At 40.1% G+C, this 11394-nt stretch overlaps 5 protein-coding genes across 5 annotated transcripts in view; all 5 read right to left on the bottom strand.

Annotated features, from left to right (window-relative positions):
- The window catches only part of LOC104815841, a 962-nt gene extending 370 nt beyond the window's left edge, over window positions 1–592 (bottom strand). Inside the window, exons 1-2 of the mRNA XM_010544420.2 lie at window positions 436–592; window positions 238–335 (exon numbers count right to left, since the gene is read on the bottom strand). Coding sequence (XP_010542722.1) covers window positions 238–322 — 85 coding nt within the window. The 5' untranslated portion in view covers window positions 323–335; window positions 436–592. The remainder of the gene's footprint in view (window positions 1–237; window positions 336–435) is intronic.
- A 237-nt stretch (window positions 593–829) lies between these two features.
- On the bottom strand, window positions 830–2847 carry LOC104815839 (GDSL esterase/lipase At4g10955-like). The gene is made up of 2 exons (XM_010544412.2): window positions 2462–2847; window positions 830–1853 (listed from the first exon to the last, which is right to left on the bottom strand). The coding sequence occupies exons 1-2, from the start codon at window positions 2656–2658 to the stop codon at window positions 929–931; spliced, it is 1122 nt and encodes a 373-aa protein (XP_010542714.1). The 5' UTR covers window positions 2659–2847; the 3' UTR covers window positions 830–928.
- Window positions 2848–3577: 730 nt separating this feature from the next.
- On the bottom strand, window positions 3578–6183 carry LOC104816083 (cytochrome b561 domain-containing protein At2g30890-like). Its single transcript, XM_010544753.1, has 6 exons — window positions 6175–6183; window positions 5658–5691; window positions 5367–5425; window positions 5081–5242; window positions 4510–4658; window positions 3578–3999 (listed from the first exon to the last, which is right to left on the bottom strand). The coding sequence occupies exons 1-6, from the start codon at window positions 6181–6183 to the stop codon at window positions 3681–3683; spliced, it is 732 nt and encodes a 243-aa protein (XP_010543055.1). The 3' UTR covers window positions 3578–3680.
- Window positions 6184–6846: 663 nt separating this feature from the next.
- On the bottom strand, window positions 6847–8848 carry LOC104815838 (4-hydroxyphenylpyruvate dioxygenase). Its single transcript, XM_010544411.2, has 2 exons — window positions 7620–8848; window positions 6847–7322 (listed from the first exon to the last, which is right to left on the bottom strand). The coding sequence occupies exons 1-2, from the start codon at window positions 8789–8791 to the stop codon at window positions 7130–7132; spliced, it is 1365 nt and encodes a 454-aa protein (XP_010542713.1). The 5' UTR covers window positions 8792–8848; the 3' UTR covers window positions 6847–7129.
- A 1013-nt stretch (window positions 8849–9861) lies between these two features.
- Window positions 9862–11141, bottom strand: LOC104815837 (glutathione S-transferase F9). The gene is made up of 3 exons (XM_010544409.2): window positions 10938–11141; window positions 10809–10857; window positions 9862–10492 (listed from the first exon to the last, which is right to left on the bottom strand). The coding sequence occupies exons 1-3, from the start codon at window positions 11079–11081 to the stop codon at window positions 10032–10034; spliced, it is 654 nt and encodes a 217-aa protein (XP_010542711.1). The 5' UTR covers window positions 11082–11141; the 3' UTR covers window positions 9862–10031.
- Between the last annotated feature and the right edge of the window lie 253 nt (window positions 11142–11394).

Below are 11394 nucleotides of genomic sequence, written 5' to 3'. Positions count from 1 at the left end.
TGCTGAACCCCTTTTCTGGAAACACATCAGAAAGGCGTGTACTGTACCAGATTATATCAAAGCCAAAGAGGCACATCCCTAAATGAAGAACAGGTCGATGATGCAAGCTCAAAATCAAACAGCATGACAAGCCAATTATCGCAAAAGATAACAGAACTTTCAAAACGGATTAACTCAATCAGACACAAAACAGATCTGTCAGGAGATCGAATAATGCGCGAAGGAGGGGAAGGATACTGAAAAGGAAACGTTCCCACCAATCAAGCATGTAGAGACCGAAAGTGACATTGTAAAGGTAGATTTTGCGTTGAACCCAGTTCATATCTGATCGAATCCTACAACAGGAGGCGGAGAACGAAACGGGTAAAGACGACGTAAACCTGGATTCAATTGGTCGGAACCCACCCAATCCAACAAAAAAGATCGTAAATTTACCTGGGAAATCCGACAGAATTTTACGAAGAAGAGATTCCAATGACAAAACTTCGATCCAGGAGATCAGGACGTTAAAATTTAGAAACGTCAGGTACGTGAATGCAAACACATGAAATTAAAATCGGACTTTTTTAAACATATCGTAAACTTTATGTAATTTCCTCAATAATTTTTCTAGGAGATAAACATTTTAAAATTTAAACTTACTGATTTAAAATCATTATCTACGAATTAAGTAAAAGTATTATCGTTTATTATGTAAAATACAGAATATTAAAAAATAGACTCGAGCAGGAAAAAAGGGCTCGTCACTGTGGCAGCAATCCCATAAAATGGGCTTTGCTCTGGGCCCTGTTTAAGCACGTGCTCATCACCTTTGTTCTACCTTTTAAAATAGCCTTAAAAATCTCAACCGTCCATATAGGTTAATTTTCAGCCGTCCGATCGTAGCAAGATCAGGTCATTGTCTGCCTGTGGGGCAGAAGATACAGAGTTAATGATACAAGGACTTGAGCTGCTGACTGATCAGTCTGCTGTTATGAATCGCCGATTGAATCTCCAAATCTTCCGACCACCATTGTTCTAACCGATGTGCTTCTAGAAACTTCTGTTTCCCTTTCGACACCACGAAAATCTTCCCTGCTTCTCTGTCTGTGTAATAACAACAGACGTAGTCACCGTCGTTTACGTACAAATGGGGCAGCCATTTCTTTACCTCTTCAGAAGCTTTCTCTCCCTTTCTCAACCCGGAAATATTTTCAGAAGAACTACTCGTTCCTTCATCGGCATTGTCCACGAGAGGTTCGTTTCCCCCGGGGAGCATCGACCTGAATCTTTTCCAAGCGTCACCGGCCCTTTCTCCGATGTTTCTCAGGCTCATAGCGAGAGAAATAGAAGGCGGGTTGAACAAATGGGCATCCACGAATAACCCTTCTTTAGCCATGGCTTTCCCCACCTGTAGAGCGAAACCGGCTCCCAAAGAATGCCCAGCTATGCATATGTTACTGCTCCCGTATCTCTGCGTAACTGATCTCAGTGCCTCTAGAGCAACCTTAAACCTTGCAGAACCTTTGAGGCTCTCCCGAGTTAGAAACCGGAGGTCATCTTCGATGTCACGTCTTATTGTCGGTGTTTTTAGCAACGTTCCCCGTAGTGCCAGCACGCCTCTTGGTGCGCCAGTGGGTCTGATGAGAACCAAGTCAGCCATTGCAGCTGCTCGGTCCCATTCAAGTACGGCCCCGAATATGGAGCCGTCTCTCTCGTCAACCAGTGTTTGCGATAGCTTGTACTTAAAGGGTATCCACCATTTTGGAGCAAGAGCATTGTGTTTCTTTCTCTTTTCTTGTCTATCGAGTTCGAGCAAGTATGCTGCTTGAATAAAGCAGGCCATAACTGTTCTCTTGTAGTTAGGGTTCTTCCTACGAATTCAGACAATCAATTACAGTTAAAAGTTGCATACTTTGTATTGTAGACAGCACAAATTCTCTAGGTTTACATAAAAGCAGGATAGAAAATGATCCGATAAATCGAACTACAACCTCTCAAATTCCATGAAGTGATTCACCCATAAAGTTTAGCATGTTCCAGCTTTCAGGAACCTATAACTTTCAACTCATCTGAGGCAATATCATGGAGAATCCAACGGCAATTACCAAGTAAGAAACAATCAAGAAACAGGAACAGAGCCGTGGGGAGGCATGACAATGATCATCTTAGAATTAGAAGCAGAACAAATGGAATCGTAATGCAACATCTCTTTGCAATTCGCCTGAGAAGAACCTAGCATGGTCCGAAGACAACCTTAATCACCTAACGAAAATGAACCAGACAACAAATTTGGAAATTTTCTAGCTTCTGTTCCTTCAGATCTGATGGACAGATGACAAAGTTTTCCAGTTCAAAGACCCAACAATAAATCTCTGTCTGGAAACCCTAACAATAACATTCCATCCAAGAAAGAAGAGAACAAATCGTAGGAGGAGAAGGAAGCAGGGTTCGACAAGTCGAAGAACAACAAAGTACTTACCAGCTGGAGTTGACGAGGTCTCTCCAGTTTGGGGAAGCCACGTTCCGCGGCCCCGACACGTGAAACGCGTACGGATGATGGGCATCTTCTTCTCTCACCACCACCTTCGCCGGCGTCGCCGCCGCCGCGGCCGCCGCCGTCACCATCACCACCGACTCTGCTTCTGCAATATGTTCCATCTCCCCACGCTTCGCCATCAAACGAGCCCCTTCTCCTTCGAAATCCCTCTCGAATCCACAGAAATGGAGGGTTTTCTTCGTGGGTTTTCGGATTATTTTCACATGATGCAAGTGGGTATTCGAATGTGATCGTATGGTATCGGATTCGGCATTGACGGTGGGGACTTGAAGTTTAATTTCTACGAATTATTTTGGAGTAAACTATTCATGACTGAGGTGCACGTAATCTTAACGGTAATCTCCTTTTCCGTTGTCGGCTCTGTGTGAATACCCTTTGCTTTTCCTTATTCGGAAGATAAATAAATTATTAAAATATTTACTAATCTATAAATTTGCAAATTTTATTTGACTATCTCTTATCCTTTTTGACATGTCATGATATAAAAAGTGTTCTGCATTCGTAAAATCATTACGATAAACAATCATTTATAACTTTTTTAGTTATAAGATATATATGGAAACAATGGGAAAATAACAATAAAACGATGTAGATTGTGAATTAAAATATAGGAAATTACAAGTTCATGGATTAAAACGACAATTTAATAGCTTGTGGTTTTGTTATTTAATAAAAAGGTGTGATTTTTTAGATTCTTTTCCCTGAACCAAATTATATATTTTTGTCTTTAATGATAATTAACATGTATGATCTCCTCTAGATTTGTCCCAAGGTTTCAATGTTTGGCAATTGTATTCAAACGTGAGATTTGGTTGAATGGATAGAAATTTTGTTGGTTGGGAACTTTTTTTTTTTAAGTATATATAAAAGTTTAGTAAAAAGAAATGACACAACTAAGAAACCAATCAAACATTTTTGTATATGCTAAAATACCATATAGTTAATTATAAAAAGAAATGATACAACATTATTCGCCTATGTTTGTTCTCATGAACATCACTTGAAAACAAAAACATATCAAGGAAAAGAACAAGAATATATCAGAAGTCAGTCCATATATATATATATGATCAACTTAATTATCAATTCAGTTCATACCCTTTTCTCTACACAAGAAGAAACCGATCTGATCACTTTTCTCTTAGCATTTCTCCGGCGGCGCCCTGAACTCGTCTCCGGGTGCGTTTCGATCGGAGAGGATCACTGGTTTGTTTGGAAGAGACGATATTTCTCGGTTTCGGATATAATGATAATAATTAGACAGCTTCTCTTGAAACAAGTAGAAGAAGACAATGAAAGAGGTTTGGATGGTGAAGAGGATTGTCCAAATCTTTGCACTTCTTGATGTTTTTGTAGTGTAGGCATTTAGGCCGGTGTATACGTTTATTACTCCCAAAATACCCACCAGTGTTCCTACGAGCCAATGTGCCACAATCCATGGTGTTCTTGCTTTGCCTCCCCTGAAAAAAAAAACCATGCAAATATCACGTATATTGCATGTTTTATGCAAAAATAGAAACAAAATATTAATATATAATTAAGTGATTATGGAAATTATATATGATGGATGATAACTAAAGGCACAATATCAATTAAGAATAAGATATTTATTATGTCAATTATCTTTTTGATTATTTATTTTCTATCGTATCTTTTATTTTTATTTATATTTTTTATATAAATGTATGAATCATTATCATTATTATAATTCAATAAGAAATGTATCAATAAAATGATTATGTTCTTTTTTCTTTGTTGTTTCTTTTTCTTTTTATTTAATTTCCTCATTTTAATTGTAAAGATTTTATAAGATCCGACTGTAAACAATGCTTGATGTTTATATACATATGAACATGTTTTCATTATCAATTATGTTACATAACATAAGGTGATTGTCCATAAATAGTGTGCATGAATATGTAGATGAATGAAGGGGCATTATGATATAACAAGATGAAACATGTAATAACCTTGGGGGTCGAAAGAAACCAAGAAGAGCTTGAAACCAGACGACAAAATATAATCCAAGCCCGAGCCTCTGATGGAAATTGCCGAAGGAGTTGTTGAAGTTCCTTATCGACATGATCGCTCCTACGGTCGCCAGTGCCACCGCGGCCACCTGCTCGTTTCAAATACCGATTCTAACTCTTTTATACGATGGAGGCTATAATATTTGATATATATATATATATTGATTACGTAAAAAGTTTACGTATTAATTTTGGAAAATAATAATAATTAATTTTGAACATTGCTTCAATCATAATCCTTGTGATTAGATGGTTAATAAACATCTGCCTAACCAAAGAAAAAGTAGTCCTTTGATGCCATCCTTACACTTTAGACGACGAGGCATCTTTCGCTTTTTAAATATATTTATCTCTCTCTTTCCACTAATTGCATTTGAAATTTGGACCGACCGATAAACTAATGTCAACCCAAGAATCTTTTCCTTCGTCCGTCTTTAATGATTTCGATTTAGGGGAAGGAGAAAAAGAAGAGACCATATACGATGAACAGAAGATGATTAAAAGGGCATGCCTGGGAAGCGACATGAAGAAGATAGAACAGTCTTCTTCGGCATTGGTCTTTGTTTGACATTCTGATAGAGAGTACTCCGATCGGCGTCAGCAGCCCCATTGAAGCCCACAACAAGAATCCATGAACCTTGATTTCGTACAGAAGCTTCGAGCTGGTCAGGTTCTGTTTCGAAGTCAAGATACGTAGAGAAAAGAAATGGTGATTAGACTTTTGGAGGGGATGAATGGTTGGACTCTTTAGAAGAAGAAGAAGATCGGCTCTCATGGAACTATATATAACAACAAACCTGAGACTGAGAGATACGAGGAGCGCCATTTCCATTGACGGCTAAGCTTCTTGGGCTGTCTTGGGAAAGTGACCATGTCGGCAGAAAAAGAAGAAGAAGAAGGAAAGCAAGGAGGCGATACAGAAGAAACTCCATTGTTAGGGTTTTGAACAGAGATAGAGAGAGAGAGAGATTCACACGTTTCTTTTTTTTTTTTTTGGTGGAGTCTATGTATGTAACATTGAACGAAGAGATCTTATCAAGAAATCTATAAGCAAGATAAACTCCAAGAACTAAAACACACCCACTTACCAAGAAAAGAAGATGGGGGTTCTTCTTGTAATGTCTTTTAGGGTGTAAAAGTGGCAACTTTGCATTATATTAAGTTTTTTTTTTTTGGTGCATGGAAGTTTATGTTTTTTTTTTAATGTTGGGGAGGATGGGCACTCATTTGTTTTCGGCAAAGTGGGCCTAATACTTTGGATAAATCTTTTGAAAAAACTATATAATAAAGTGTGTACAAAGAGTATTATCAGCATCCGGGTCTTGCAAAAAAGTATGTTCTTTTATGATTTCGTTGAAATCTTCAGTGGGAGAATGTCAGAATTTGTGAGATTTTGAGTGGAAACAAGTTGGTTATGGCAGGTTGCACTTTGGACCAAAGATGATATATTGTATGGTATTTTTCTTATACCCACTAACATTAACATAAATTGTGACTGCAATTCATCTCTTCAACAAACATCATAATGTTATTGTAGGACTTGTTTCTAGGAGAAAAAAAAATTCCAATTTTATTTCATCTTTTAATAACAAAAGTTGTCTGTACCCAACACATATCAGAACACTATCAAAGATAATATTGAGAATTATTTTCTACTGTATTAGTACAATAAAAATTTTCCATCATTTTTCAACCATAAATGAAAACAAGAACCCTAATGTATGGTAAAATGGAAAAAAAGGAGTAAAAAAGTTTCCAACATTCAAATCATGCAAAATGATATCTTAAGCCATAGAATTTTCAAAATGTTAATAATTTTTTATTATTTAGAATTGTTGGCATTTCAAATAGATTTAAGATATTTTTTTATGTTCAGAAATTCACAACACCTTTCACTCAACTACCTATCCACATATCCTAAAAGATCGGGTGAATTTTTTTCTATATCTGGATTTGAATCCGTGATAAAAACATGTTTTACATGTTTTATTACTATTAGACTATTCAAGTTTGGGTTATACAAATTCGAGGTTCTCTTGTCAATTTCTTCTCTTCTAGATATTTTTACGGTCTTATAACAAGATATATATGTACATAGGACCAATGTTGTCATGGTCACATGTAGTATTACAGTTGCAGAGATGCCTCGTCATTTTCTTTGTAATCAACTGAGCAAATGTATCTTAGTGGGTCTGTAATCTATTTAGATGTCAATAGCAAATTAAACTTTTTGAATTTGGATAATAATAATAATAACTATTATTCATTGAGTATAAATTTATGCATAATAAATATTTCTATTAAACAGCAAGATCTATCAGATAAATCAAGCTCGATCGTGGCTTTGTGTAACATACAGCTTCTTCATTCAGTGTGTTTCTTCTACCATTTATTCGTTTATTATTGAAACTTAAAAGTTATACAATGTGTTCCCCCCCTTACTGCAACTTATGATCTGTTTATTTCCTTTCATGTGTGTCTACCACGAATTCCTGACATCTGAGCACATACACACACGCATATGTCTATATAGATATGTATGTATGTATGTATACTGTAATCAAGATGCCGAAGAACCTGAATCCGGGAGCTGTTTGGCCTCGAGGGTCTTCTCGTATTCTTCAATGGACTTGAAGAGCTCGGAGAAGTTGCCTTTGCCAAAGCCGCCACACCCGCCTTTCTGGTACTCCTTCCCTTGTTCATCCTTCATCATGCACCCTATTCTCTGGATTATCTCTATGAATATTGTCGGCCTGCCAAATCATTCATATCTTTGCCTTGTCAAGAACTTGTTCTTGATGAAGAACACTTTATTTTTTTGTAGTTTCAATGAATCAACAACTAGCATTCTCAATTCTAAAAACTCCAGCAGCATCTGAACATGACAATGATGATGAATTCATGACCCACCATTTTCAAAACCCCCAAGAGACAGCAAGGTTGAAGCTTTATTGTTTCCTCAAGAAAGCATTCTTATAGTTAACACCAAATTCTGTGGCTTCATATATATATATATGTATGCGCGTATATAGGTAGAGTTATCTTCGTACCTATCACCGAGTGGCTTGGTGAAGATCTGAAGCAAAGTTCCCTGATCATCTCTGTCCACTAGAATCCCAAGCTTCTCGCACTCATTGATCTGTTCATCGCTGAGGACATCGCCGACCCGTTTCTTCAGATTCCGGTAATAATTCGGCGGCGGCGCCGGCATGAATTCGAACCCTCCGACACTGCTCCTCTTCCGCATCTCTCTCAATGTCCTGAATATGTCCTCACTCATCAGCGCCAAGTGCTGCAGCCCTGCACCTTCGTTGTGTTCAAGGTATGTCTGAATCTGACTCTTCCTCTTCGTCCCGTGCACTGGCTCGTTCAATGGCAGAAGCACCGTCTCCTCGTTGTTCGCAAGAACCACCGAATTCAGACCGCTCTCGGCTGTTCCCACGTCATCCGCCGTGAATTCTGCGAACTCGTGAAATCCAGTGAACCCGGAGACGTACGTGACCGCCTGTGCAAGCTCCGGGACGTTTCCCACCGCGTGGTCCAGCCGTCGTATCCCGTAATCCAACGGAAACGACGTCGTATCCTCCACCGGCTCGAATCCTGGGAGGAAATCGAAATCGAAATCGGCTTTATTGACGTAACTGACGTACCGGAGTACGACGTCTCCGTACAGTTTGACCTCCGCGATCGTGACGGCTCCAGCGAGAACGACCGGCGGAGAAGACGGAACGGCGCCGTTCGCTACGCTGATGGAGAAGGCGGACTCTGCGTCTTCCACTTCGATTCCAACGGCTCTGACGCTGAGACCATGGGAAGCGAAGAAGGAGCAGCAAACCGCGGGATTGAAGGTCGGGATCGAGGCCGTCGTCATTGGACGGATCTCGGCAGCGGCGGCGGCGGCGGCGAGAGATGGCGAGTACGGAGCCGTGAAAAGGAAACGGAGGTCGCCGGATGTGAGGAGGTAGGAGGCGTGGACCATATTTCCGGTGGAAAGATCAGATTTGCCGGCGATTCGCATGCCGAGACCCCAAGAGAAGCGACGAGCAACATTGGTGGCGTCGCCGCACCAGAATTCGACATGGTGGAAGCTTTTCACCTTGAACTTGTCAGATTTGGGGTTCGTCCTGACGAATTTGGAGAATCCGACGAGCTTGAATCCCGCCGGAGACGCAGTTCCGCCGTCGGGACGGATCTGCGAAACGGCGTCGTTTTCTTGACCCATAGTAGGAAACTCCTCAGTGCCAACTATGGAAACAGTATTATTGAGAGAACAAACGAAATATATATAGATTGTGAAATTATATTATTATTTTAACTTGTGGTGCGATGGAGATGGCGTGGAGGGGATTCGTGTATTATGCAGATAAGATGTGGGTTTAAGTTGCAAGGAGCGAGATGATGACACGTGGACGGTGGATTATGATTAAGAAGAAGCGTTCCGTGATGGTTTTTGGTTGAAGAAGCTTCTTTCTTTGAGCTAAATGGGACGTGTTAAATTTATCCATCTCCTCCTATCATCATCATCATCATCTGAAGAGCCAAAGCATGGATACTAATAGAACAAGAGACTCGGAACATGTGCTCTATGACTTATGTGTAGGAATAGTATTTGTTCGTATTTTTTCTTTTTTATAATTACGAGGTTAATTGTATCTTTTCGGAATCAATCTTTAGTCATGTAATTAATTGTATCCCTTCTCTTCACCAGTAAAATTGAACCCACATATTTTGTCACAAATCCACCAATGAGATTGAGTCATCAACTAGTGGATTTGTTTGTATTTTATTACGAGATGAACGTTTTTACCATAGAAACCGATTCACACCATTCGTCTTGTGGGCATATAGAATGTGGATGCATGAGATCGTCGAACACCAGCTTGGGCCGAACAACGAGTTCTATGAGTTGAGGTATAGATTATATTTGGATATCCGGAGAGAGAGAGAGAGAGAGAGAGCAGAGGAATAGAGTGAAGGCCGAGACGACGGGATTGAGAGGTCGAGCGGCGAGAGCCGAGGTTGTGTGCGTGTGGTCGAGGCTGAGAGCGACTGGGCAATCAATTCAAGTGCCATTGGAATGTTCCATCAGGCAATAGATCTCGTTGAGGAATGAACGCGTTAGGGAGACCGTGATTAATTACCCAAATGGACGGATGATTTCACCATTTTTACATGTTTCCTTATCATCATCATCATCATCAAATCTTATAACATTTTACACATATATGTACGTGTATATATATCTTCTTAGCTCAGAAAGATTAGCAATGCTCAAGAAAGAAGAAACTCAGGGATAAAAAACACAATTTCCTCTCTTTTCTTTTTAGATTAAAGTCCTCATGGAAAGGAACACAAAGGAAAACACAACACAAGAGTACATGAAACAGAGTCTTTATTCCCCAACACACACAAAGACTTGACTCCCAGAGGAGAGACCAACCAAACAAAGCCAAACCACTTCTTCACTTCAAGAAAGGAGGGTAGAACTTCTCAAGAACCTCCTTCCAGGCGGGTCGGCTGCTGATGTCGTCCCACCACGCGCTCACGTGCTTCCTGTCCTTGATCAGATAGGCCTTCCCGATCGGACCCACCAGGTAGTCCGTGAACGGGAGGTGAGCCAGATCGGCCAAGCTCACGAAATCCCCGGCCAAGTACTTGTTCTTCGACAGGTGCTCCTCGTACACGTCCAGCACCTGAGCCAGCTTCTCCTCGCTCTCCTTTATCAGCTTCTCGTCCGCCGGGAAACCCATCACCGGTGCGAACATTATGTGCATCGTCAGGTTCAACAATGGCGGATGGTAGTTCACGGCCTCCACGTCTAGCCATTGCTCCACTTGCCCTCTCTCTTCCAATGTCTTCCCCAATAGCTCAGGTCCCTGTGACCTGTACTTCTCCGCTATGTACCTCATGATCGCACGCGATTCTGCAAAAACAGGTTACCCATTTCAAGTCTCACCAAACAAGAGAGTTTTTTCTTCTTAATCTGTTAGATTCACCATCTTCTAAACCATTGAGAACAAAATCCCTAAAAACCCATAGTTCTAACAGGGTTTGGCCCTACACAACCCCTCGATTCATTGATAATCGAACTAAATCCAGTTTTTCTCACCAAAAGAGCCTCGTATTCACGATTCGTGTCTCATGTGTGCATATGAAAGGTGTTGATTACGTGTATATATATATATATGTAAGTGCAGTGTATATGTGTGTATGTGTGATCATCGGGAGGAGAAGAGTACCGAAGATTTTGTAGTCTCCATCGACGACGACAGGAACAGATCCAAAAGGCTGAATCATAAAAACGGAGAAGATCAAAATCAGAGATCGATTAGAACAAAATCGAGAAGGAAGACGAAGGAGAATCGAACCTGGAGCTCGAGATAAGGAGGCTGTTTGTGCTCGCCGGTGAAGAGATCGACGGGAACGGTCTCGAAGGGAACTCCCTTCTCCACGAGAGTGACCAAAACTCTCTTCGGAGAGGCAAAGATCGGTCCGTACACCTTCAACACCATTTTCGCTCTTCTGCTGCTTCTTCTCTCGCGCAGATGAGGTGACTGAGTGATTAGCTCTGTCTGAGGACGCGATTTTATATAGATAAAACGCGTTTGCGTTTAAGTGGCGAGTTGTAGCGGTGCGTTATGTCGTTTTCTTTATTGGGAAAAAAATATCCACCACCTGTCAAAATCGTGAATGCTAACCACCTTTTTTTTTTTTTTTTTTTTTAAGTTGAATAGTATATAATATAATGTGCCTTTTTTTGTTTCATGTGTTTTGTAATATATATATATATATATATATATATATATATATATGTTTGTATATATT

The sequence above is a fragment of the Tarenaya hassleriana genome, unplaced genomic scaffold, assembly GCF_000463585.1.
Source record: "Tarenaya hassleriana unplaced genomic scaffold, ASM46358v1 Cleome24, whole genome shotgun sequence".
Classification (NCBI taxonomy): domain Eukaryota; kingdom Viridiplantae; phylum Streptophyta; class Magnoliopsida; order Brassicales; family Cleomaceae; genus Tarenaya; species Tarenaya hassleriana.
This window is presented reverse-complemented; position numbering and strand designations above follow the sequence as displayed.